Genomic DNA, 22,265 nt, shown 5'->3' with positions numbered 1-22,265 from the left:
AGGGTCCAGGAGTTGGACTTCTTGCTGTACCCATGTGTCTTTCTCAGCGGTGGACCACTGGTTGGCCTGGTTGTTAATGGGCCTGTCTGTGGGTAAATAGCTCTCCTCACAGAGAGAGGTGTTGTTTTAACCTCTTGGGATTTGGACCACCCTTTTTTAAGAATGAGGATGGGAAATGTTACCCATCCCATTCTTTACAAAAACAGTGAACACTGTGGGAGGCTAGTTGGAGTGACTGCCACGGTGTGGTTTGTGCCATTCTGGAAAGACCTCTGATCTGGATATACTAGGTCATGGGTTCTTAGCCAAGGAGCCATCCTTGAGAGATGGGAACACGCTGAAATTCCATGGAGATGTTACATTTGTGTAGATATTTTGCAGAGGATGGCATACATAGGGTTCATCAGATTCTTAAAAGTTTCTGTCATGATTTTAAAAGAAGATAAACTGCACATCTAGATTCGAGTGGCCCACAAAGGTACTTTTGATCCGAAGCAAATCACATCCCATATCAGGGTTATTGCTTCTATACTTGAAATTCCAGTGGAGTTGAAACAAAGATTTCTGATTCTTCTTCTGGCTCTGAAAATTACAGAATCCTAACTGACCCTAGAGAATCAAACTTTTAGTCCCCTTGCAGGTACTGAGGGGTCTAACCCATTGTGTCTAATCACCCTTGAAAGTCCCTTAAAGAGATTTGAACTAAGGAAGAGGGCCCAGGACCACCCCTCTAGGCAGTTTCACTAATTAGGGTCTGAGGCTGGCAGTTGTCTGACTGTTGAGCAGGGCACTGGCAGGCAGGGGCTCACACTGGCACAATTTCGGTACCAGCTCTCTAATACTCCACTAAGACCCCAACCTCCCTACTTAGTGACTTAAAAATGTAGATATGCTTGGCCTCTCCCCTCGGGAGCCTTGTGGATCCCTTTAATATGTGTGTGTGTGTGTTCTGTTCTCCCTGGGCCCTGCCTTAGAGGTTGTTTTCTACAGTGGGAGTCCCCACATCCACCCCATCTGCGTTGACAGCTCCATAGCCATCCTTCGCCTCCATTTTATCCTGTCGAAATGACAGAGCAGCTGAGCGGTGCTGGCCAGCAGATAAACCTGTTATCTCCCCTGCTCTCTGTGCCAGCAGCTCTCCCCATCTTCTTGGTGCATGAAAAATTGACACCACCTTGGGCTGAAATCTGTTCCTAGGGAAGCTACATTTATTAGGGGCTAATGAAACTGTGTGTGTGTGTGTGTGTGTGTGTGTGTGTGTGTGTGTGTGAGAGAGAGAGAGAGAGAGAGAGAGAGAGAGAGAGAGAGAGAAAGAGAGGGGGGAAGAGAAAGAAAGTGTAAAACTTGGGGTGGCTGAAGTGTTTTCCTGTCTGGCAGGCACCAGCCAGCCACAGCGCCCGGAGAGATGGAAGGTACATAAGCAGCTTCAGGTCTCCTGAAATTGACAACCTGTTCTTTACTTAGAATCCCAAACAAATAGGTAAATGCCATTTGTTCTTAGTATATACCCCTGCAGTTGATCAAGATCTCTCCTGCTCCAGGCTGGGATGAGCTATAGGAATGCATGCTAATATGACCTAGTGCCAAAAAGCTTATTCTGTGTATTACATTTTCCTCTTTGAAAATTACAGCTCTGATACCTCACCGTTCCGCCAGCACCCCACCCCCCGCCTCGCTCAGGTATACAGAGAATGGTCTCTTATAGCTCTTCCCCGTCCATTCAATCAGCAAGAGTCAGAGGGAAAATTGAGAAGTTCTGGTTCAGTATTTGCAGAGCTGCCGAAAACCCAAAGTCTCTTCTTTATTTGGAATCTGGTAGAAACCGCTTCTGGAAAGAGTAATTCAGTAAAAGAGAGGAAAGAGGGGTTGTTATTCATGTCTTACTCCATATGGCCTATTGCTTCGTTTTCCTCTCATTAAAACTGTAGAGTTTTTTTTAAATCCACATTTACATAGTGCCAATCTTTTGGACACAATGAGTGCCACATGAAGTACATTGTCAGGCTTTGCATGGTTTAGTTTCTGGTCTGTTTTATCTTTCATCTATAAAAGCTTTGATGTTTACCTTTTATATGTGGGAAGCATATAACAACATAGGAGGGAAGCTTACTGTTTACAGTCAGGCATCTTAGGTTGAAACCTAAGTTCCCACCACTGACTGAAGGACATGTACCTTAAGTCAGTTAACTAACCTCTCTGAGCCTTGGATTCTACATTTACAAGATGAGAATAGTACCTTTCTCACAGCTTAGTAGTGATGATTCAATGAGAAAATTGTGTATAGACTCAAATAAGCCTACTGTCATAGACAATAGGTGGCAATTATTATTGTACCCTACTTCTTGCCAGTAGGTGTTTGAAGCCACTTACAGCGGACGGTCTGGTGGTACTAAACCTTAGGTTTGAATAAGAATTTGTCAAAACACAAATTCAGACTGGGGGAAATATTTGCAACATACATGACAAAAGGATAATGGTCTTCATTTACAGACAGCTTGTAGGAATCAAATTGGCAAAGGATAAGGCCAGGCAGTTCACCCATAAAGCAATACAGGTGGTCAGTAAATATCAGAAAAGGTGCTCAACCTTGTTCGTAACAAGAACAAAAACATGCTAATCAAAAAAGATCCCATTTTTCACCTTCCATGTTGTCATAATTTTTAAGTTGGACAGTATCCAATCTGAGCGAGGATATGGGAAAACAGGTACTCTTTTATAATATATATGTAATTCTGCTTCCATTCTCCGTGTGTGTGTGTGTGTGTGTGTGTGTGTGTGTGTGTGTACACTGAGAGTGGACATAGAATCGGTACAACCTTTTTGGCAAATAATTTGTCAGTGTCTTTTGACACATGCAAATAGCTTTTGACTCCCCCAATTCCACTCTTAGGAATTTGCACACGTGCAAAAGTGTATTCCTTACCAGAAATAAAAGTATACTTGCCAGAATATGTGCACATGGATGTTTATTGCTTCATTGTTTCTAATAGCAAAAACAAACAAACAACCGAAAACTGGAAACCACCTAAAGTATTAATGATTGGGTGAGGCACTAAATTATGATAAATAATGTCAGTGGAATTCTAGATGGCCATTAGAAAAAAACTAAATATGTGCTGATATAGAAAGGTATAATATTTTTTTTTCCTCTTCTCTGAAAATGTACACAAGATACCTACCTGTAGGTTTTCTTCCCCTTGGGAAGAGGAAAAGGGTAGTGAGAGGAGTTTGTGAAAAGACAAATATTAGGTGTTCAATAAATATTTGTTGAATACATTTTATACCTTTGTGTATAGTCTGGTTTTTACCATGTGCGTCCATTACTTTTGTTTTAAAATCCATTGGTGGAGCATGGAGGGAATCACTAATAAGGCAGTAAAAGAAATTGTTTCCTATAGTTGAGCATAAATTCATCTTTGAGCTTCCCAGCAGCCAAGGCAAAGAGGGAACCCTGATAAGCACAAAAAATTCATCAGGAAAGAGAAACATTTTCCTAATCTTCATCTCTAAAAGGACTAGCTGCTGAGGGTTGGTCAAAACTCCCAATTTAGTCTTGTCCTCCCCAGCTTAAAATTCGTGAGTAGATTCTTGCCACTTTTCTTCATGATCCAACCTCTGCCACCTAACTGGCCTCCCCTCTTCCATGTGGATATGACAGTCCATGCACACTGGCCTTTGCATATATTGTTCCTTCTGCCTGCAGTGCTCTCTCCTCTTCTCTACCTGGTCGTCAGCCATGGCTGTTGTTTTGGGCTTTTTAAAGATTTTCAGTTGTTAGTTACCTCCACTGGTAATCCTTTTAGGTCAGATATCCCTTATCTGTGCTGCCCGAGTCCCCTGTGCCTACCTCAGCGATGGAACTTGTCACACTGTACTGTAATTATTGTTTTGTTTTCCCCACTAGACAAGGAGCTCCTCAAGGTTAGGGATAATGTGTTGATTGTTTGGGGGCCCTGAGCACCAAGTGTTTGCCAGGCACAAAGACCAGCAAGTGGTCAGTGAATGAATGAGTAAGCTGAAGTTTGAGTCCTGCCTGTTTCGCCAGTTAACTAGCTGTGCCAACAAGTGTTTTTTGAGTAGGGGAGTCAAGGAGAAGCCTCACTGAGAAGATCACAGCTGAATTAAACTGGGTGTGAAGACTGAGCCGTGCGGATAATCTGGTGAAGAGCATTTCGGGTAGAGGAGACAGCAGGCACAGGAGCTCCAGAGTAGGAGCGTGCCTGACATTAGAAGCAGTGTTTAGTCTGAGTGAGTTGGGGGCCATCGGAGGGTTTTATACAGAGGAATGAGGGGATCTGACTTTGGGTTTTAACCTAAAGGATCATTCTGACTGCTCTATGGAGATTAGGCCAGGGCGGGGCGGGGGGGGCGGGCAAGAGTGGAAGCAGAGAGACCCCCACAAGTAGGCTGTTGAGTATTCTAGCCAGGGATGAGGGTGATTTGGACCAAAGCAGCCACAGTGGGGGCAGCAGAAAGAAGAGGTGGGATTCTAGGTATGATGTGAAGAGAAAGCTGACAAGGTTTCTTTCCTATGGGACCTGTGAGAAAAGAGAGAGAGAATAAGGGACATCTCCACTGTTTTTGGCTTGAGGAACTGGAGAACCTGGTTGCCATTAACTAGGTGGAAAAGACTGCGGGGAACAGATCTGAGGAGGCAGATCGGGAGTTTGATTTGGGACATATTCGGTTTAAAGGAGCTGTTGACAACCACGTGCAGAAAGCAGGTAGAAAGGCAGACACGTGAGTCTGTGTTCAGAGAACAAGACTGGCCCGTAGACCTGCGTTGTAAGTGGTTTTAAAAGCCGCGGGACTAGCATGGGGCTTCCCAGGGAAGTGAAGGTAGGTGGAAGATAGAATGCCAACCTACTCCAGCATTAAGAGATTGGAGACATAGGGGCGCCTGGGTAGCTCAGTTAAGCGTCCAACTCTTGATTTCTCAAGGTTCATGAGATCGAGCCCACATTGCTCTGTGCTGACAGCACGGAGCCTGCTTGGGATTGTTTCTCTGCCTCTCTCTCTGCCCCTCCCCTGCATGCGCTTGGGCGTGTGCATGCACTCTCTCTCTCTTTCTCTCTTTTTAAATAAATAAATGTTTTAAGAAGAGAGAAATCAAGGGCATGAAGAGGCAGGAACACTTCTGACATACGTGAGGAAAAAACAGACTCAGTCTGTGCTATGGTAATTGCCGACCTGTGGCTTTAATGAATAGTCAAGTGACTTTCTGAGAATTCAAGAGAAGTCTGACCTGTGAAGATGTTCTTAGTCCCTCTCCAAATAGAATATTTGTTGCCCACACGGTGGGCATTATTTCAGAATAAACTTCACTCTGCCATTTCTCCACGACTAGACTTCTGCTGCCTCCTTTTCAAGGTCATTATTCTTGATTTTAAAAAATTCTTTTTAAAGAAAAGAATCTCTTCACAGCTAAAGCCTATAATATACCCTTCAATTACCCTCTTCTTCCCAAGGTAGAAAAATAGTAGCTCATAATAGAAGCCTGTGGGTTATGTGAACTCAAAAAGCATTGTCACCATTTTGAAGTATTTACTGTCCAGCTGCTTTCGAACTTGAAGTAGGGAGTTTTAGTTGCACCAGAAGTGGCAACCCTGGGACCCTATCATATTTCTTGCTTAATTCTGGGATGTTTACTTGGGAAAAGTATAAGGTAATTTGAGAATATGATAGAATACATTTTACTTGTTCTTTATATACTCATCTCAAAGCTGATAGTCATACTCTGTTCACAGGTTATTTCTGCAAATGGGAGATTAGTTTAAGGTTCTGTTGTGGACAATAAAAATCAATTCCAGGCAGACTAGAAATTCTAACTTAGTTTTGATTCACTTGCTCAAGTTGTCCTTGAGGATATCATCCCTTTTGAATATGTTTCTTGTGCAGTATGTGAAGATCAGTTCAGGTTTGCAATGACACAGTTTAGGTTCTTGTCTTATTAATCAATAGCGGCAGTCAGGGAGGCCTACTTACTCCTCCTCCAATAGAACCAGGGCAGGCTTGGAGAGAGGTAATAATTACTGCTCTGATCACAGCATGTTCTCTTTTCTCCTTCCCAACCCAGAGCATGTCTGTTCGATCCTGGCTTCCCTCCTGCGGAACCTGAGAGGACAGCAGCGAACCCGGCTTCTGAATAAATTCACTGAAAATGACAGTGAGAAGGTGGGTGCCTGCTACACGGTAAGGAGGGGCCCAGGGCCGTCAGGGCAAAAGGAGTGCTGAGCTGAGCTCCTGCCCTAAAATACCTTCTCCAGCATTGCTTTGGGTCTTAGAGGTTGTTCTGGTGACTCTGCCTGTCATCTCCAGATACATCCGTCTGGGCACAGTAACACCTTAGGGTGGCAGCAGCCAGCACCTTAGGAAGATTTTTAGACCCAGGCAGAGTGGGTTGTAATAGGATTTGGGTTAAGGGTTGCACAGCATGGCAAAGCGATTAAGAACATAGCCTCTGGATTCCGACATCTGGATTTGAACCTGGTTTTGCTCTTTTCAAGATGTGTGCCACTCTGAGCCTCATTTTCCCTATCTGTAGGATGGACACATTAATTCCCATCTTGAGGAAGAGTCAATGAGAGGAAGTTTAAATGAGTCCTTACTAGGTGGTGGTGATGGAAATGAAGGCTCCGTTGTGGACATAAAGAAAGGGTTGAGCCTGTCCTTAGAGGGACTGTGGAACATGGGAATGATCACGTAAATGAGATTAGATAGATATTATGTTGTTACCTAGTGTGCCATACCAAAAAAAGATTTTTAACAGTGATAGGGCCCACCGTCTATTTAATGATTCCTGTGGATTGGGTCACTCAGCAGGTCCCTTACGTTCTTTGTATATTCTCACAACACCGTGTGGTTTACCCTTGGTGTAGGTATTGTTCACATCTGCAGAAGAAGAAGCCGATGCTTAGAGTCATGTCATTTGCCCACGATCACTCTCTACGATGATCCCACCACTCACTAGTCACAAGTTAGATCATTCTAGATGCATAACATTAAGGACGAAAGTCCCTTTTATTGCATGCAATAATCTCGTTCCTTCCCACCGCCAGGTAAGGCTGAAAGTTTGTTGTACTTCGGAGAGAGGTTTATGACTGTCTCTCTGACCAGTTTTTCCAGCCTCACTGGCAGCATAGCATGGGGAAGAAGCCATCGTGAAGTCAGGCATAGAACACCTTAGCAGTCATGTCACCCTGGTGACATTTAACATCTGTGCCTCAGTTTCTTCATCTTTAAAATTAGGGTCACTGTCTGTCTCTCCTGCCCACATTCTCAGGTTTTTGTAAGGTGTAAGGAAATAATGGACACGAAAATATTCGGTAAACTGAAATATACAAGATCTTGGGGGTGTCAGTATTATCCAGAGAGGGTTTGGGCACAGTCCTCCTGGACTCTGATGCCGTGTTGAAGCACCATCTGCTGTTAACCACTGTAAGCTCTTGAGTAAATACCAGGGTTGCCAAGAGCCGTGGCTGTGCCAGCCTAGTAAAGAGTGAGGTTAGAAGTCTAGGCTGGTTTCACAGTGTTTGTTCAGTCTTTTGGAAGTCTTAGGCAAAAATGAAACTTTTTCAAACCCACTGAGTGTTCCTCAGGCCATGTTTGAAGCGTGACTTTTGCTAAGTTGAAAACTGATTTTTAAGTTATCGCTGAGCAAAAGTCAGGGCCTTTTTTTAAGTTGCTGAAAGAGTTTTTTTTCTTGTACTCTCTTCTGACTCGAAAGCAACTAAAGAGATTTTACGCAGACCTTTTTAAAAAAAGATCAGCTCTGGGGTAGAATCCGAACATGAAAGGTTTCAGTTGGAAAAAAATTTCTGTAAAGTTCTAAGTGAATATCAAGTATGTAACTTCAAGCTCCTTCTCTTTGCAAGAAGGGACTGGAATTCTTATTTATTTATTTATATTTAACAACTTGAATTCGTGGGAGCCCTGGCCAACCTGGAAACGCAGCCTCCTTGTGGGACCAGGCCTGCATTCAGACTGCATCCGCCCCAGGGGTCTGCTCGCTCTGCCCCGGCCCTTCCGTCCATTCCTGCTGGTTTCCTACGCAGAGCTCGTAGCCGACGTCGGAAGCAGGCGGTAGAGGGGCCTCCTGTTGGGAGGGGCTCCACTGTTCTCTTGCCTTGGTGTGCTTTTTCCTTCTCACTCATGTCTGAAACATCTCTCTTTCAGGTTGACAGACTGATGGAGCTGCATTTTAAATACCTGGACGCAATGCAGGTGGCCGACAAGAAGATTGAAGGGGAGAAACATGTACGTATCCCTGCCTGTCTTCTGCCGGCTGTTGACTTGCATGCCGTTCGGGTCTCTTTGTACCTTCTCTCTCCCCGCAGGACAGGCAAGGGCACAGGTGCCACCTACCCCCCGTGCCACCTGGCCTGGTGTTAGCATGGAGCGGATGACCGTCTGCCAGTGGTTATGACCGCTCTTCTAATAGGAGTGGAAGTGCTTTCGGAGGAAGGATCCCTGTCTGACCTGGGGGTCTGGGTGATAGCACGAGTACCCCTGACACGAGCAAAGTGCAGGGCTGTGACTTGGTACCACGTTGGCCGAGCTGGCAGAGTCTGTCTTAGTTCACACTCCTGCTGGCTGCTGTAGTCATAAGGGGAGCACCCGAGGGAAGGGTGATCTCAGGGGATAAGAACTGGAAAGAAAGTCTGAGGTCACTGAATCCAGATGAAAAACTGGAGACCCGGAGAAGGGAGACTCAGAGGCACCGCAGCGGAGCCTGCGTAGCAGGTTCCAGCGGACCGACCCTAATTTCTTCCGCTGGCAGCTGCTGAAAATGAAATTTGTTAGGTTTTTGTCTTGAGGGACTGTGTTTGCTGTGCTGGTGTCCTGCCTTCCGTACTTTCCACCTGATTCCGTTTTGTTCTCTGCCGTCTCTGGCCTCTGCCTTTCTCATCTGTCTCCTTCACTGGGGCAGAGACTCTTGTCTGTTGTTTAATGTCGATCTGTATTCTCACCCCTGCGAGACATTCCTCAGTCTTTGGTCACATTGCAAAAGGATCCTATCCTTGCTTTTTTCAAAGTCTGTAATAGACTTCACTTTCCTTGTGATCTTGATTTGCCGTATCACTCCATTCTCTTTTCATTCTTCTTGCCTTAAAGCGCACTTGAGGCTTTTGACCCTCACTGGTGGGAGAGTCAGTTTCAGCACCTGGTCCCATCGTGTTGGGACAGTCCGGCTGCAGGGCGGGCCGTGTGCACAGGGACTTACACTAGCATTTGCCCTCAAGCTAGGCCTCAGGCCAGAGCGAGAGCTTGGAGGGGAGACGGTGACCCTGTTGTCTGTCCTGTTTCTCTTCACCCCTCGTATCTACCCCTCCCTTTTTACAAAATATGCACCTCCATTTATGAATGCCAGTGGACAGATAGCTGTGGTTATCATTCTTGTGATTTGCCTAAACCTAGTAAGTCCTCAGATGTTTGTTGATTGATTGAATCGACTGCCTGGGACATTCTTCGTTTATACGCTGATACTACTGCAAGATAAAAGGCCGGGACTGAATTCTGAGGCTGGACTTCAGATGCCAGCATGTTACGCACGCAGTTGCTTCGTTCCACCCTCCCACTGCCTTTATTTTGTCCTTTGATTGAGGTTTCCTTTTCCGTCTTTTCTTCCCTTTCCGGTAACTTGTGAGGATGGCCGCTTAGTGACTATTTAAGTGCCAGAGTGATGTCTTCTTTTTCTTCATCTGAATGATAATTAGAAACAAACTGAAATTTCCCTGGACTTTTGGAGGGACACAGCCATGAGACAGTTAGAACTCCAGCTCTGGCTGAAGACCCGTGTTATCTGCTAGAGGAAGTTTTCAGGGAGAGAGAGAGCACCTGGGAGTCTAGAGACCTGGAATTTTAGGCAAGCACCGCCTCTCAGTCCCTGCCTGGCCGTGGCTCGTCAAACCATGCTTCGTGTAGCCCGTTCCCTAACTGAAATGTAGCAGCAGAGGTGACCTCTCAGGTCCTCCTCTGCTTAAAGTAGTGCCTCAGGTTCAAGTGAACATCCTCTAGGGACCCTGCCAGCTTTTAGCAGCGGGGTGGAGGACAAGCAGAGTGAGAGGCTGATCAGTGACCGAACTGTCCCGAATACAGAGGAGCAGCGGCCTCGGAGAAAAGGTTGGTGAGTGGGGAGTCGCAGGACCCCGGGTTTGAATCCCAGCTCTGCCACGTCCTGGCTCTGAGACCTCGGACAGATGAGCTGACCTCTCTAAACTTTGGTTTTCTCATCTGTAAAATGGAAATAACACTTCCCTCTTGGGGTTGTTATAACACTAAGCATAAAGTATATAAAGCACCTTGCTGAATTTGGAGGAACCGTGGCCCCTGCTTGGTGCTCCTAGCTTCCTTTGCAGTTCTTGTCAACTTTTAAGCTAGTCGGGCAGTCCTTTTCCTGAGGGCATCCCCCTTGCCATCTGTCCCGGAAGGAGTCCCCCTGCCAGACCAAAGTTGGCACCGTCATCTACGTCATTTGAGGGGAAGCTGGAGTAGACGGTTTGCTGATGGAGACCGAGTAAGCTGCTGGGCGCGAGGGGGGGCAGCTTGCGCGCGGCCGGTGGGAAACTTGGCCTGCTTCCCACCAGATTATCTGTTATCAGCATCGAAGAGGGTGTGAAATTGATTAGCACCGACGGAGAGTAATTGCTGCAGCCACTCTGCCCCGGCGTTCACCGAGCTTCTGTGTGCCACGGGCACCGGGGCCCCTGCCATTCCCTGACAGACCTCTGTCTCCTTGATGCCAAGGCCGTTTTGCTGGGCACTGGCAAACATTCCAAGGCCATTAGTGCCCAGCAGCCTCGGCGCTGCGCAGAGAGACAGGGCAGGGTGGGGGGCGAAGGATGCATGCGTGAGCAGCGCTCTCTGCCAGCACTCCGGCTCCATCCTGGCAGATGCAGCCGCCTCGCAGGTGGACGGTGACTCGGAACAAAACGACCTCCTTTTCACCTCTCCCGCAAGCAGTCTTCTCTCCTAAGTCATGAGCAATTTGCTGCCTCACCCCACCCCGTCTCCATTAAACTTGGATGTCCTACACCCGTTGGGAACTCAGCAAATATTTGTTGACTCGAATTGAATGCTTATTTCTCAGGCATTTGATGACATTGACCGTTAGATCAGTAATGAATAAATATCTCACGCACTTCGCCAAGTCTGCAACAAAAAAGACCTTAGATAACAGGGTCAGGTATTGACCCAGATACTGGGGGTCAGGTATTGACATTTTTAGTGGCTCAGAGCCCCCTTCTTCACTGCAAACTTCAGACTTCCTTGGGCACAGTGCAAATGGCCGTGGTTTGCAATTGACCCAGATTCACTGGAGAGAATCCAGTTGTTGGGCAAATACTTCTCAGACGCCTGCTCTGTGCGAAGCACTGGGCTAGCCGCCGGCAGGGGTGAGAGTCAGAGATGCCGGTGGAAGAAGGGGCCCCAGGGGCGGCGCTGCTGGCGAGGGCCGGAGGCCCTCGGGGAGCGGGGAGCAGTCGGCTGCGCCTAGGGGCACCCTCAGCTGTTCCGCGCATGAGGCAAGACTTGAGCCGCACTTGAAAAGATGGGAGACGTGTCAGGCATATCCAACTAAAGAGGAACAGGAGCAGGAGGGGCAGCGGGAAGCCAGTGGGGGGTGAGTGGTAAGTTAAACCACAGGAGCCCAGGATGAGAAGGGGGAGCATGGGCTTTAGAGCCCGACTTCTTTCTTGTTTCTGACTGGACAAACAGCTTAAGTTCCCTGCCTTATTTTCTTCCTTGGTGCTGTTTTCTTTTCAAGGTGTGTGTCCCAACCTGTGTACTTAGGGGAATTACAAAAGGAGGGATCTGGCGAAAGCTGAAAGCTGATTCACAGGGTTTGGCACACAGCCGGTGGCCAGACAATCTTCCGTTGTCTCTTTAAGGCCTGTTTGCATCCCCATCGCCCCTACGTGCACTCACATTTTCCGACTCTCCTAGCGCAGCGAGATTTTGCATGATTGGGGTGCTCCCCATTTTGTTAGGTCCTCTCCTGCCACTGTGCACTCCTTCCTGCCCCACAGCCTTTGCATTTGCTTCTCCCCTCCATCCTGGCTCTTCTCGTGTGGTGCTTCCCTCCACCTTCAGGTCTCAGCCTGAATGTTACCTCCTCAGACAGGTTTTCAGTGATCACCGTATGTAAGCAGCACCCCCATCCCCGGTGCCTCTTCACAGCCTGTCATAAGTTATTTGTTTACTGTGTCTCTGGTGTTGTAGTCTCTCTCGTTCAGCATATTCTCAGGACTTACATAGTGACCGACATGCAGTAAATGAAGGACCGTTGCTCCTGAGATGCAATTAACATTTGTCCTTGGGTATGAAGGAAAATTGAGGGTCCTAGGTTTTTTCTACATTATTCCGTAACTCTCATTTTCTTTTTCTTGACTCTCATTTTTAACCCTAATTTTTCTTTGCTCTATAATTAGCCCCATCATCCTGGGTGGTTCAGTCAGTTGAGTGTCCGACTTTGGCTCAAGTTATGATCTCACGGTTCGTGAGTTCGAGCCTCATGTCAGGCTCTCTGGTGCCAGCACAGAGCCCACCTGAGATGATCTGTCCCCCTCTCTCGCTGCCCCTCCCCTATTTGGATGCTCGCTTGCTTTCTGTCTCCCTCTCTCCCTCTCTCCCTCTCTCCCTCTCTCCCTCTCTCCCTCTCTCTCTCTCTCTCTCAAAAATACATAAATGGTTATAATCGGTCCCATCATCAAACTTATCTGAGGACATCCGTGTAGATTCTGTGGCCTACTGTGGCAGAGTTCAACAAGGTAAAATCCTCCTACTTAAGAGTCTACAGGACAACCTGGTAATTCTACACAAATTCGGTTCGAATCGCATTCCTGCAGTGATTTGTGACTGTCAAAGACTTCCACGTCGGGCACAGTGACACGCTGCTTCCATGTTTTGTTCTGCGACTGTTTGATTCCAGGGCCACAGTGTATCTGGACTTGCCCTCGGGGCTCCTGGTTACAAGATTTGACCTGAACTTTTAAAGGGCATGCAGTTCTTAGACTCTTCTGGTGAGCAGCAGTTCTCCATGATCTGTAAATATTCAGGATGCTTGTCTCAGCAGATTTCACCTGGCTCCCCCAACAACACAAAGCCCAGAAAATACCGAGATCCCTGGTGTTGGAAAGTTGTCTTGACTTCTCGTTGGTTCCTTCTGGCTTCTGTTGGTTAAATGTACAGAGACGCCTGGCTCCTGACTGTCAGAAGTGAGACATAATTATATAGGTACTGGCAGGGATTTTAAAAGAGGGAGGAGAGCCTTGGAGAGAGGTTTCCCTTTTTTAGTTCCTGGGAAAATTATACTCAGCAGGTTTATTCAGTAAAGTGTTCTCACCACATACTTCGCACTGTAATGACTTACAAATTGCATGCTAATTTTGCCACAGTTAAATCATTCTAGGCTTTATCCTGGAAAGAGAAAGATGGACTCCTTGTAATGAAACAGTATCCACAGGACTTGATGTCTGAAACAGACTTGGGCTATTTCTTTAGCATTTGAAACTCCTTTAAGGTTTTGTACAGAAGTGGGTAGAGCACAGGAATGCATGCGTGGGGTACGTGGTCCTAGAGCACTGGGTAAGGATATAGACAGGATAAGTAGGAGACCGCCGTTGGTTCTTATGCTAACTGTGCTGGAAGCTTCCGGGACATCCTTAAAAAAGGAGAATCTTGCTAAGAGTTCCTCTCGGCTGTTGTTTAAACCAGTTCCCAAAACTTTCTCCTTGAATGTTCGGTCCATGAATTTGCCAGAACACAGCCGACGGTAGAAGCCCGTGATGGTGGGGGAGGCTGTGTCCTGGTGCTTTTTCCCGTCCCTTAGACACCCACAGACTTAGCCATATGCCTGCTCATCCTCTGTGGCCCCCTGCCTGCCCCCTTCCCAATCAGTCATCCTTTCTCCCTACCCCCGGAAGGGAAGTCAGAGGGGCTCAGTTCTGGTCCTGTGCCCCTGCCACTGGCCTCGCGGTGTGGGCTTGTGCACTCTGGCTTTTCTCATCTTCCCTGACCCCCGGTTTCAGTGGGTTTGTGGGCTCCCCCCTGCCATCCTCACTCTCTATAATTAGCCCCATCATCCTGGGTGGTTCAGTCAGTTGAGTGTCTGACTTTGCGGACCAGGCTTGATGCGGGCCTGGTAAGATCAGAGCCATGCACTGGTGACTCCCCAAGTGTCTGCAGACTCTCACAGCCACTCTCACAGGACATCACCTGTAGGCTTTGTGGCTCAGTGAGTCCAGAGCCCAGTCTGTGGCCCTAACTGTGTATCATCCTCCCCCCCGCCCCCCGCCGTGCCAGGGCCACTCACCAGTTTAACCAGGTCAAAACCTGGGCATCATCCTCTTCCTCCTTTCCTCCTCCTCCCACTGCGCATCCATCGGTATAGTTTTACCTCCACCCTCTGTCCAGGCTCTTCGTGCTCCCCTGTCCTCACCACTGCTACTCACACTCGGACAGCCAGCATCTTTTCCTCCTGTGTTAGTGCCGCAGCCTCCTCACCGACCAGTCTCCCTGCAGAGGTCTGTCCTCTCCGATTCATTCCCTGCACAGTAACCAGAGATTTTCCTAAAATTACAGCACATTAAGGCACTCCTCCACCCAGACCCAGGACACGCTGGCTCTGCATTACCTGCAGGCTGTGCTCTAAACTCCTCCCGGGCCCTGCCTGCCGCCCCAGCTGCAGCCCTCACCGCCCTTCCCCTTGGGATGTGCAAACGCCGTTCTGTACCGCTTGCGCCTGCGTGACCTTTGCTTCCTCCAGCCTTCTGCTGTTTGCCCAGAATTCCTCTCCATGCCATCTTCCTCACACCCCTTCCCTGCAACTGGCTTATTCCTCCATATCCTTAAGAGCTTTGGCAGAAAAGTCAGTCCGTAAATGCATGTTAAATGTGTCCTGTGTGCCAAGCATGCTGCTCAGTTGCTGAGCCAGTTCCTGCAGAAAGCCTCCCCTGCCCTCCTGGCCCCACCGGGGCCCCCAGGGCCCTCGGGGCCCCCTGTGCACTCCAGCCTGCACCACACAGACCCACATCTGGCCTCTGCTTCAGTTTCCTCATCAGGAAAAGGAGGGGAATGATCATACGTATCTTGAAGGGTTGCAGGGAAGATGAAATAAACTAATACGTATAAATCACTTAGAATAGTTTCTGGCACGAGGAAGTACGCCGTAAGTGGTAGCTGTTATTGTAAGTGTTTTTTGGCCTGTATACTTGTCACTGTCTCCCTCTAAAGTTAAGTCTTCACAAGCAGGGACCCATCTTACTTTCTCAGCACCCCCAACAGGATTGTTCTTCTCTGGCCTTGTGTTCTTGTATCTGCTATCAGGGAAGCTCTCCGGTTCTCTCAAGGCTGGCTTAAATGTTGTCAAAATTCAAATGAGCGATCATGAGTATTTTTTGTTTTGTTTTACTTTTTCAGTATATTTAGAAATTGAAAGCACACCAGTCACGGAGGCATCATGGTAATGTGGAAGGAACATGAATCCTGAGGTCATATGGCCCAAGGTTAAATCTCAGCTTAGCCACACATGAACTCTGTTTTTTGGGAAATGACTTGCCCTATGCATGTTTTAAGTTTCATGGCACTTTTACCAGAGGGTCATTTTGAAGATTAACAAGATTGTTTATAGAAACCAGTCCTATGCTTATATGGTGGGCTGGCCTAACACGTAGTCTGTTTCTCCTGTGTGGGCAAAGCTCTGGCCTGAGATCCTTGGATTCTTGTCAGAGCTGGTGTCAGTTAGTTATGTGTTCTCAAAAAAAAAAAAAAAATCCCTTCTATTAATTCTCCAGCCTCGGTTTCCCTGGCTAAAAATGACTGGCAGTGTCTAGGTTCCTCCTCTAACAGCCTGCCCTATTTTAGAAGCTCTTAGAAGGGGGTTTTATTTGCCACTGTTTGTGCACAACCCCCCTCCCCCCACCACACATCTCCACTTAACTGTCTCTCCCATGGCTTAAACTCTCCCCCTTGCTTTTTAAGAAAAAAAGAAATGGGACTTTTCTAAATGGTGGGGCAGTTCTTGCCCACGACTACAGACAGTAACTGTGACCCGTCGGGGCTCTGAGTCACGCCCCCTCTTATTAAGGCAAGAGGGATTCTTATTGGCTTCGTAGCAGCTTCTTTTATGACTGTCTCCTTCCATCAGTGAGGGGCAGCTCGCTGCCTGTCAGGGGCAGATTAGAAATGGCATCCACATGCTCATTTGGAGGCTTGCGACTTGCCTGCTGAGAGAGAGAGAGGCGCGCGGAAAGGTGGTGATTTGGTAGTGCTCCTGACGACAGATTACCATTTAAAGTGAGGATGTGGCTGGGGGAGGGGAGGGACAACGCGCAGGCCTGCAGAAACGACACCTTGACACCACACATACCACCTCCTTGTGTATCTTTGGAGATGAATCTGTTTATTTTAGCAGCCCCCAAACAGGCTTATGCTTCTGCGAATTGCAATCTGTTCTACTTAATGCGCCATTCACTGAATTACATCTAAGTTTTTATTCTAGCCCTCTCTCATGGAATGAACCACACAAAACCTTTCAGAGTGTCTTTTTTTTCCCCCCAACTCCCCCAAACTGCATGTGGAATTTGCCGGCCAACTATAAATTCTTCCCGCCCCCCTGCCCCTGTCCTCTTTTTAAAAAAAAATTTCTTCAATTTACAAGGAAAAGACAGCCCAGGAAACCAGATGACCTTATATTTAATGCTGCTGGTTTGCATTAGTCCCTAGAAAGAAAAAAAAAAATCCTATCTATTTGTTCGTATGCTGATACTGGAAAAGGTCTATAAAACAAAGACTTTTTCCTTCTTTGAGCTATGAAAGTAATCACAGGCTCGGAGCCAAACTTCCGTGGGTTTTATCCTGTCTCCAACTCCTACTCAGCCATGAGCTTTGTGGCCTCAGGAGATAATATCACTTCCTTAAGCCTCTGTTTCCCGTCTGAAAGGTGGACATAGTCAAAGTTCCTGCCTCCTGGGGTGCTTGCTTGTGAGGAAAAGATAAGAAATCCATTGAGTGCTTAGCCCGGTGCCTCGCACACAGTAAGGCCTCTGGAAATATTGCTATTGTCGTTACCCGTTTGTTGCCTCCCGTCTCCATCACCAGAGGGATGAGACAAATAGAAAAAGGTCTTGGATGAGGAAATCACCTTCCACCAGAGTCTTTAACCGAAACTCAGTGACAGTCATTTGACATCTGTCTCCATTTTTCCATCTGTGAAATCTGAAAATGATATTTGAAATGTGCGTGCCCAACACAGGGCACAAACAGCAAGTGAGGTTAATGAAGATACCCTGCTTTCAAAGGTAAAAAGCGCTTATGTGGATGTTGAGTTGTCATTGCTTTACAAAGAAGACAGTCACCTTCTCTCTCCTCAGAGGTGAGAGTTGAATGAATGAATTTGTGAAAGACTTCCTTTAAATTTTAACTCTCCTGCCTCATTTCAGATACAGTTTAAAGTACCGATAGATTTGCACTCTGACAAATTTTTTTGAGACAGAGACAGTGCACGCAGGGGAGGGACAGAGAAAGAGGGAGGGAGGGAGGGAGGGAGGGAGAGAGAGAGAGAGAGAGAGAGAGAGAGAGAGAGAGAGAGAGAGAGAGAGAGAATCCTAAATAGGCTCCACAATGTAGGTGGGGAACCCAACGCGGGACTCGAACTCATAGATAAACCATGAATGACCTGGGCCAAAATCAAGAGTCGGATGCTTCACTGATTGAGCCACCCAGGTGCCCCTGAAAATTTTTAAAGTAAGATATGTTTACTGAAGGAAGTTAGTGGGTTTTGGGGATTTCTCTTTAATCCCTATTAGTCATATTGCCATTTGAAGAGCACTCGATTTACGTGTCCAGATTGTTTTAGGATGGCCTATCTAACGGAACAGCAGATCCGGGGCTTGTCTCTTTGTTGCAGGGAAGTTTAATTTATTGTGAGAGGATCAGCTAATCGTCAGTGCCGACCATTGTGTCCGTCAAGGTGACAGTTCATGTCTCCTGCTTGAGGCGTTTCTGACCGTGGCTCTTCTGTCTGGGAGCACGTTGGTCAGTAGCTTCAGTCTGTCCGTATATATACCCAGATACAAGCAGAAATCCATCACATCTGGTTGTGGAGGTGGCTCACTGCTAGATTTGCCACACGTTATCTAAGCTAAAAGGAACCTTCTAGAGCACCAGATGAGGGCAGCCAGAAGAAGGCCCGCTGCCTCTCCCCATCCAGCAGTCAGCACAGACATAGATAACTGATCTCAGTGCTCTTGCCCCACAAGCTCCAGTTGGCCTCACAGCCCTTTTCCATGTAGTACTTGAGAGCCATTGCAGTGAGCTAGAGGGGACACTCTGAAGAAAACCTGTTTCCCTCCCTGATCCAGTGCAGGCTTCTTGTTTCCAGGCAAAGGTACTGAGACACGAAAAGTTAGATGACTTGTGTAAGGACGCTGGTAAGTTAGTGTTAGTGGGATCCGATCTTTTTTGTACAGTGCTCTGTCCTGCTTTGGCCGAGGAACGTGTTTGTAGAATTTATACATCACAATTCAGAGAAGTCCCACTGTCTAGTTAAATGCTTCTTATAATGTCAGAGTGTCTCTTAAAAGGGAAAGAAGGCAAGAGAGGTTGGGTATCTTTTTTTAGAATGAGGTATTTGTGGCCTGTTGTACCCATGTACTAAGTTTAGCACCCATGTGCTAAGGACTCGGAGCTGCAGGTTTAATCTCTGCAGGGGCCAGCTAGCTTCACCCTCTTCTTTATCTGCTTGGCTTTGAAGCATGTCTTACTGGTCATTTGGGCATAAGTCATTCCCTCCCTACCACCAGGCAGTGAAGCAAGTGTGCTACTTGTGTGGCCACGAGTACATACCCATCAGAGTGTTCTAAATCAGACTCCTTCAGTTCTTCCAGAACCTTCTGTGAGGGAAATAATAGGGTGGAGAGAAGCTCATGATGATGGTTTTTTTCATTCCTCGAATGTTTATATTACTTTCACATTACTTCGGAGACTGAATCCTAGCCAAACGGTCACGAGCTGTGTCCCACAGGCAGCCGTTTTAGAGTCTCAGGCACCCTGAGAGTCGTTCAGAGGTTAGTTCTACGTCCTTATCTCCGCATCAGTTTTTTTATCTTGTGTTTTGGAATCCCAGAAAAGGAGCCAGAAATGCAGTAATCCGTTGATAATTAAGGTGATCTATGATCCTGCTTCTGAAGACAGACCAAAACTTAAGAAGATGTTCCTAAAAGAACTGTAGCCACACTTTCTTCGTTTCCATCAGAATGATACATAATCATCGTCCTCCCTTTATTTCCCTTTAAACACAGAGTACACATTTGTGTTCAACTTCCCTGAATCCATTCAGCAGTAAATATTCCTGCCACAGAGTTGTAACAGGCTAGATAAGGTGCTATCCTGACAGCAGTCACCTTCTCTGCTGGCTGGTTTCTATGATGCTTCTAAAACTGTCAGGGCAGAGACTTCGTCTTAGAAGCCAATCTCTGTTTCATCTTTGTGCATGTTCAACGCAGCGATGGCGATGCCTTTCTTGGAGATGAGCTAAAGTCGTATCTCAGATCCTACATTTGAAATTTTCACTTTCAAATCATCTGGCCGTATATCTAAAAGTAGAATGTTGAATTGAACGTTGTCAGAGTCTTGAAGTTCTAAGGAAAGAGGAAAAAATGGGGTTTGGCATTGCTCTCTTGGGTCTGTCCTTTCTGGATGACAGTATTTAGAGAAACGGGAAGGTACGGTATGTACCTGCCTTAACCGGTTAAAAGAAGATCAGATTGTGGGGAAGAGTATGAAAAAGGAGAAAGCACCAGGGCTCTTCAGACCTAAGTGAAGAAACCTCATTTTGCTGAGTTCCATTCTTGAGCCTTTCTACCACTCTTACCTAGCATCTTCCTTTGTTCTCTCCGACGACTCAGAAATCTGTACCCACACAAACATGGTCGTATGAAAAGAACACCTACTTGGGTCTGAATCCCGATTCTGCCCCCCCACTAGCCTTGGGGAGGCTGCTCTGCCAAGTCCATTTCCTCATCTAAAATGAGGGTAGTGAGCCCTGCCTTCCAACATTTGTGAGAGGCAAAGGAATTTAAAAGCACTTAGACCTCTGTCTGACACATAACAAGCCCTCGGTAAGCACTCGCTGCTCGTCCTAGGTGGATAGATGGTGGCTGCAGTGGTTTTTATGCAGACTGCCTCCCACGATGCCCCGTGTATAGCAGTCGATCAAAAACAATACCATCTGCCGAGAGCTAGGATCTAATAAGCAAAAAAACATACTCCCTTACTCCTTTCTAACCTTTCTTTTAGTGATACGGATACTCCACTGTTGCTCTGCCTCATGCTCGCCAGGTTGACTCTTCCAGGCCTCGATCCGTGCTATTACTCGACCTGCTTAGAATATCCTTTCCAGCGTGTCAGGCACCTTCAGAATCCACCTCAAGTGGACATCTCCTTCGAAGTCTTTTGACCCCCCCAGACGTAGCGTGTCCTTCTCCTGGGTTCCCAAGGCACTTGGTACAATTTGAGAGGTCCATGATAATAGTCGTTACTGCATTTTTAAAACTTAATAATTTGTTCATATTTGTCAACATCATGAAGCCGTAATCTCCTTGATTATGTAGACCGTTTTATTTATCTTTGCCAGCCACCCCCCAGCACACCGTACGATACCTGGCCCATGAGTTGGTGTTCAGGAAATCCTGATCAGGTAGATGAATGAAGTGTGTTCCACTCCCAGTTTCCATGTTTGCAAACCTCTAGAAGTTTCGTCTTCTCTCCTCTCCTCCCCTCCATCTGATCTCCTCCTCACGTAGGCCGCTGATACTCTGGCTTCCCAGCCGTGTGTTCTGCTTGCCTCTCGGGGCTCTAAGCCAGCGTGTCCACCATACAGGTGTTGCACGGTCTCGTTACATTTTCCTGCACAGTGTGGCCTGCAGCCCATTGTGTCCCACCTCTCTGGCCAGCATTCAGGCCTCCCACCAGCTGGCCCTCCGAGGTCCCGGCCCTCACCACTTCCTGGTGTTTCCCTATTTCCCTATCCACAAGAATCTTAGCACACACAGCTCATTAAACAGCACTGAACTTTTACCTGCATTTCTTTCGATCCTGTCTGACAGATGCTTTCTAAGAGCCTTCTGTGCCCAAAGTGCCATGCAAGGTGCTTTCTAGGACACAAAGAAGAGTAAAACACACCTCTTGCTTTCAAGGCGCCTACACAGGAAAGAGGCACCCATCTGAAAAACTGTTCAAGGCAGGTCACGGGAGATGCCATAAAAGAGGTATAAATCCAAGTCTTAGGGGTTTGACGGACTGAAAAATGCTAGTATCTAGTTGGAAAACTTTTCAAGCTGGAAAAAGTTTTCAAAGATGCCAAGAAAACTTTCGAAAGGAATATCACGTTTTAGACTTTGAATATGTTATGATAGTGTTCGAGCGGTGGGGAAAGTACCAACATTACAAGCAGAGATGAAGAAGCCAGAAAGTGGAGGGCAGGCCAGTCTGTGCTATGTGTGCAGAGGAGAGTGGGGGGGCTGGCGAGCAGAGAGCATGAACAGCATAAGGCCTCAGATCCCCGGAAGGCCGTCATCCTTCAGGCCTTCGTTCTGCTGTCCCTCCCGTGAACCTTGAAACCTTACCCAGAAGTCCCTTCTCCCCAGACTCCCTCCCATCTTAACCAACCCTGATAGGCGCCTGCCACTTGTAATTGTTTGTAACTTGAGCACGCAACATATGCCTTTACTTTCTGGTCATTTCCTGTGCCTCTGTGACCTCCCCAGACAGCCTACTTGTCCGTGACCAAGAAGACCAGGGCCTCCCCTTTACCTCCATTTTTACTCTTCTGCCTAATGCTTAGAATGGCATCCTTGCCACTGGGCGCTTAGCTGGGCTGGGATCTGAACGCTTGGCGTTATGTTAATCATTTCTACCTCAGAGGTGAATCAGACAGGATTCCTGTCCCCAGGGAGTCCATATTCTAGTAACTGGTAATTATGGAATTATGAGCAACCTACTTAACCTCTGTGTGCCTTGGATTCTAATTTGTACAATGGGATTAATAATCCCTTCCCTGCTCTCTTTAAATTTGGTAGTAAGGACCATATATACAATAACACTTTAAACTCTACAGCATTACAGAAATGTAAAGTATTAGCAGCAAATGCTTTTTGCATGAGTGGAAGTCAGGAGTAATTTTGCTTCCTGTGCCCCCAGCTGCTGAACACTTAGGCGTTCTGGAGCAGGAAGTTATGATTATGAGTAAATGAGAAACTAAAGAGACC

At 47.0% G+C, this 22,265-nt stretch overlaps 1 protein-coding gene across 1 annotated transcript in view; it reads left to right on the top strand.

Annotated features, from left to right (window-relative positions):
* The window catches only part of CTNNBL1 (catenin beta like 1), a 161,746-nt gene that overhangs the window by 126,700 nt on the left and 12,781 nt on the right, over positions 1–22,265 (top strand). Inside the window, exons 12-13 of the mRNA XM_015535519.2 lie at positions 6,077–6,174; positions 8,176–8,256. Coding sequence (XP_015391005.2) covers positions 6,077–6,174; positions 8,176–8,256 — 179 coding nt within the window. The remainder of the gene's footprint in view (positions 1–6,076; positions 6,175–8,175; positions 8,257–22,265) is intronic.

This window comes from Panthera tigris, chromosome A3, assembly GCF_018350195.1.
Source record: "Panthera tigris isolate Pti1 chromosome A3, P.tigris_Pti1_mat1.1, whole genome shotgun sequence".
In the NCBI taxonomy this organism is placed as follows: domain Eukaryota; kingdom Metazoa; phylum Chordata; class Mammalia; order Carnivora; family Felidae; genus Panthera; species Panthera tigris.
Note: the sequence above shows the minus strand (reverse complement) of the source record. Positions and strands in the feature narration are given on the sequence as shown.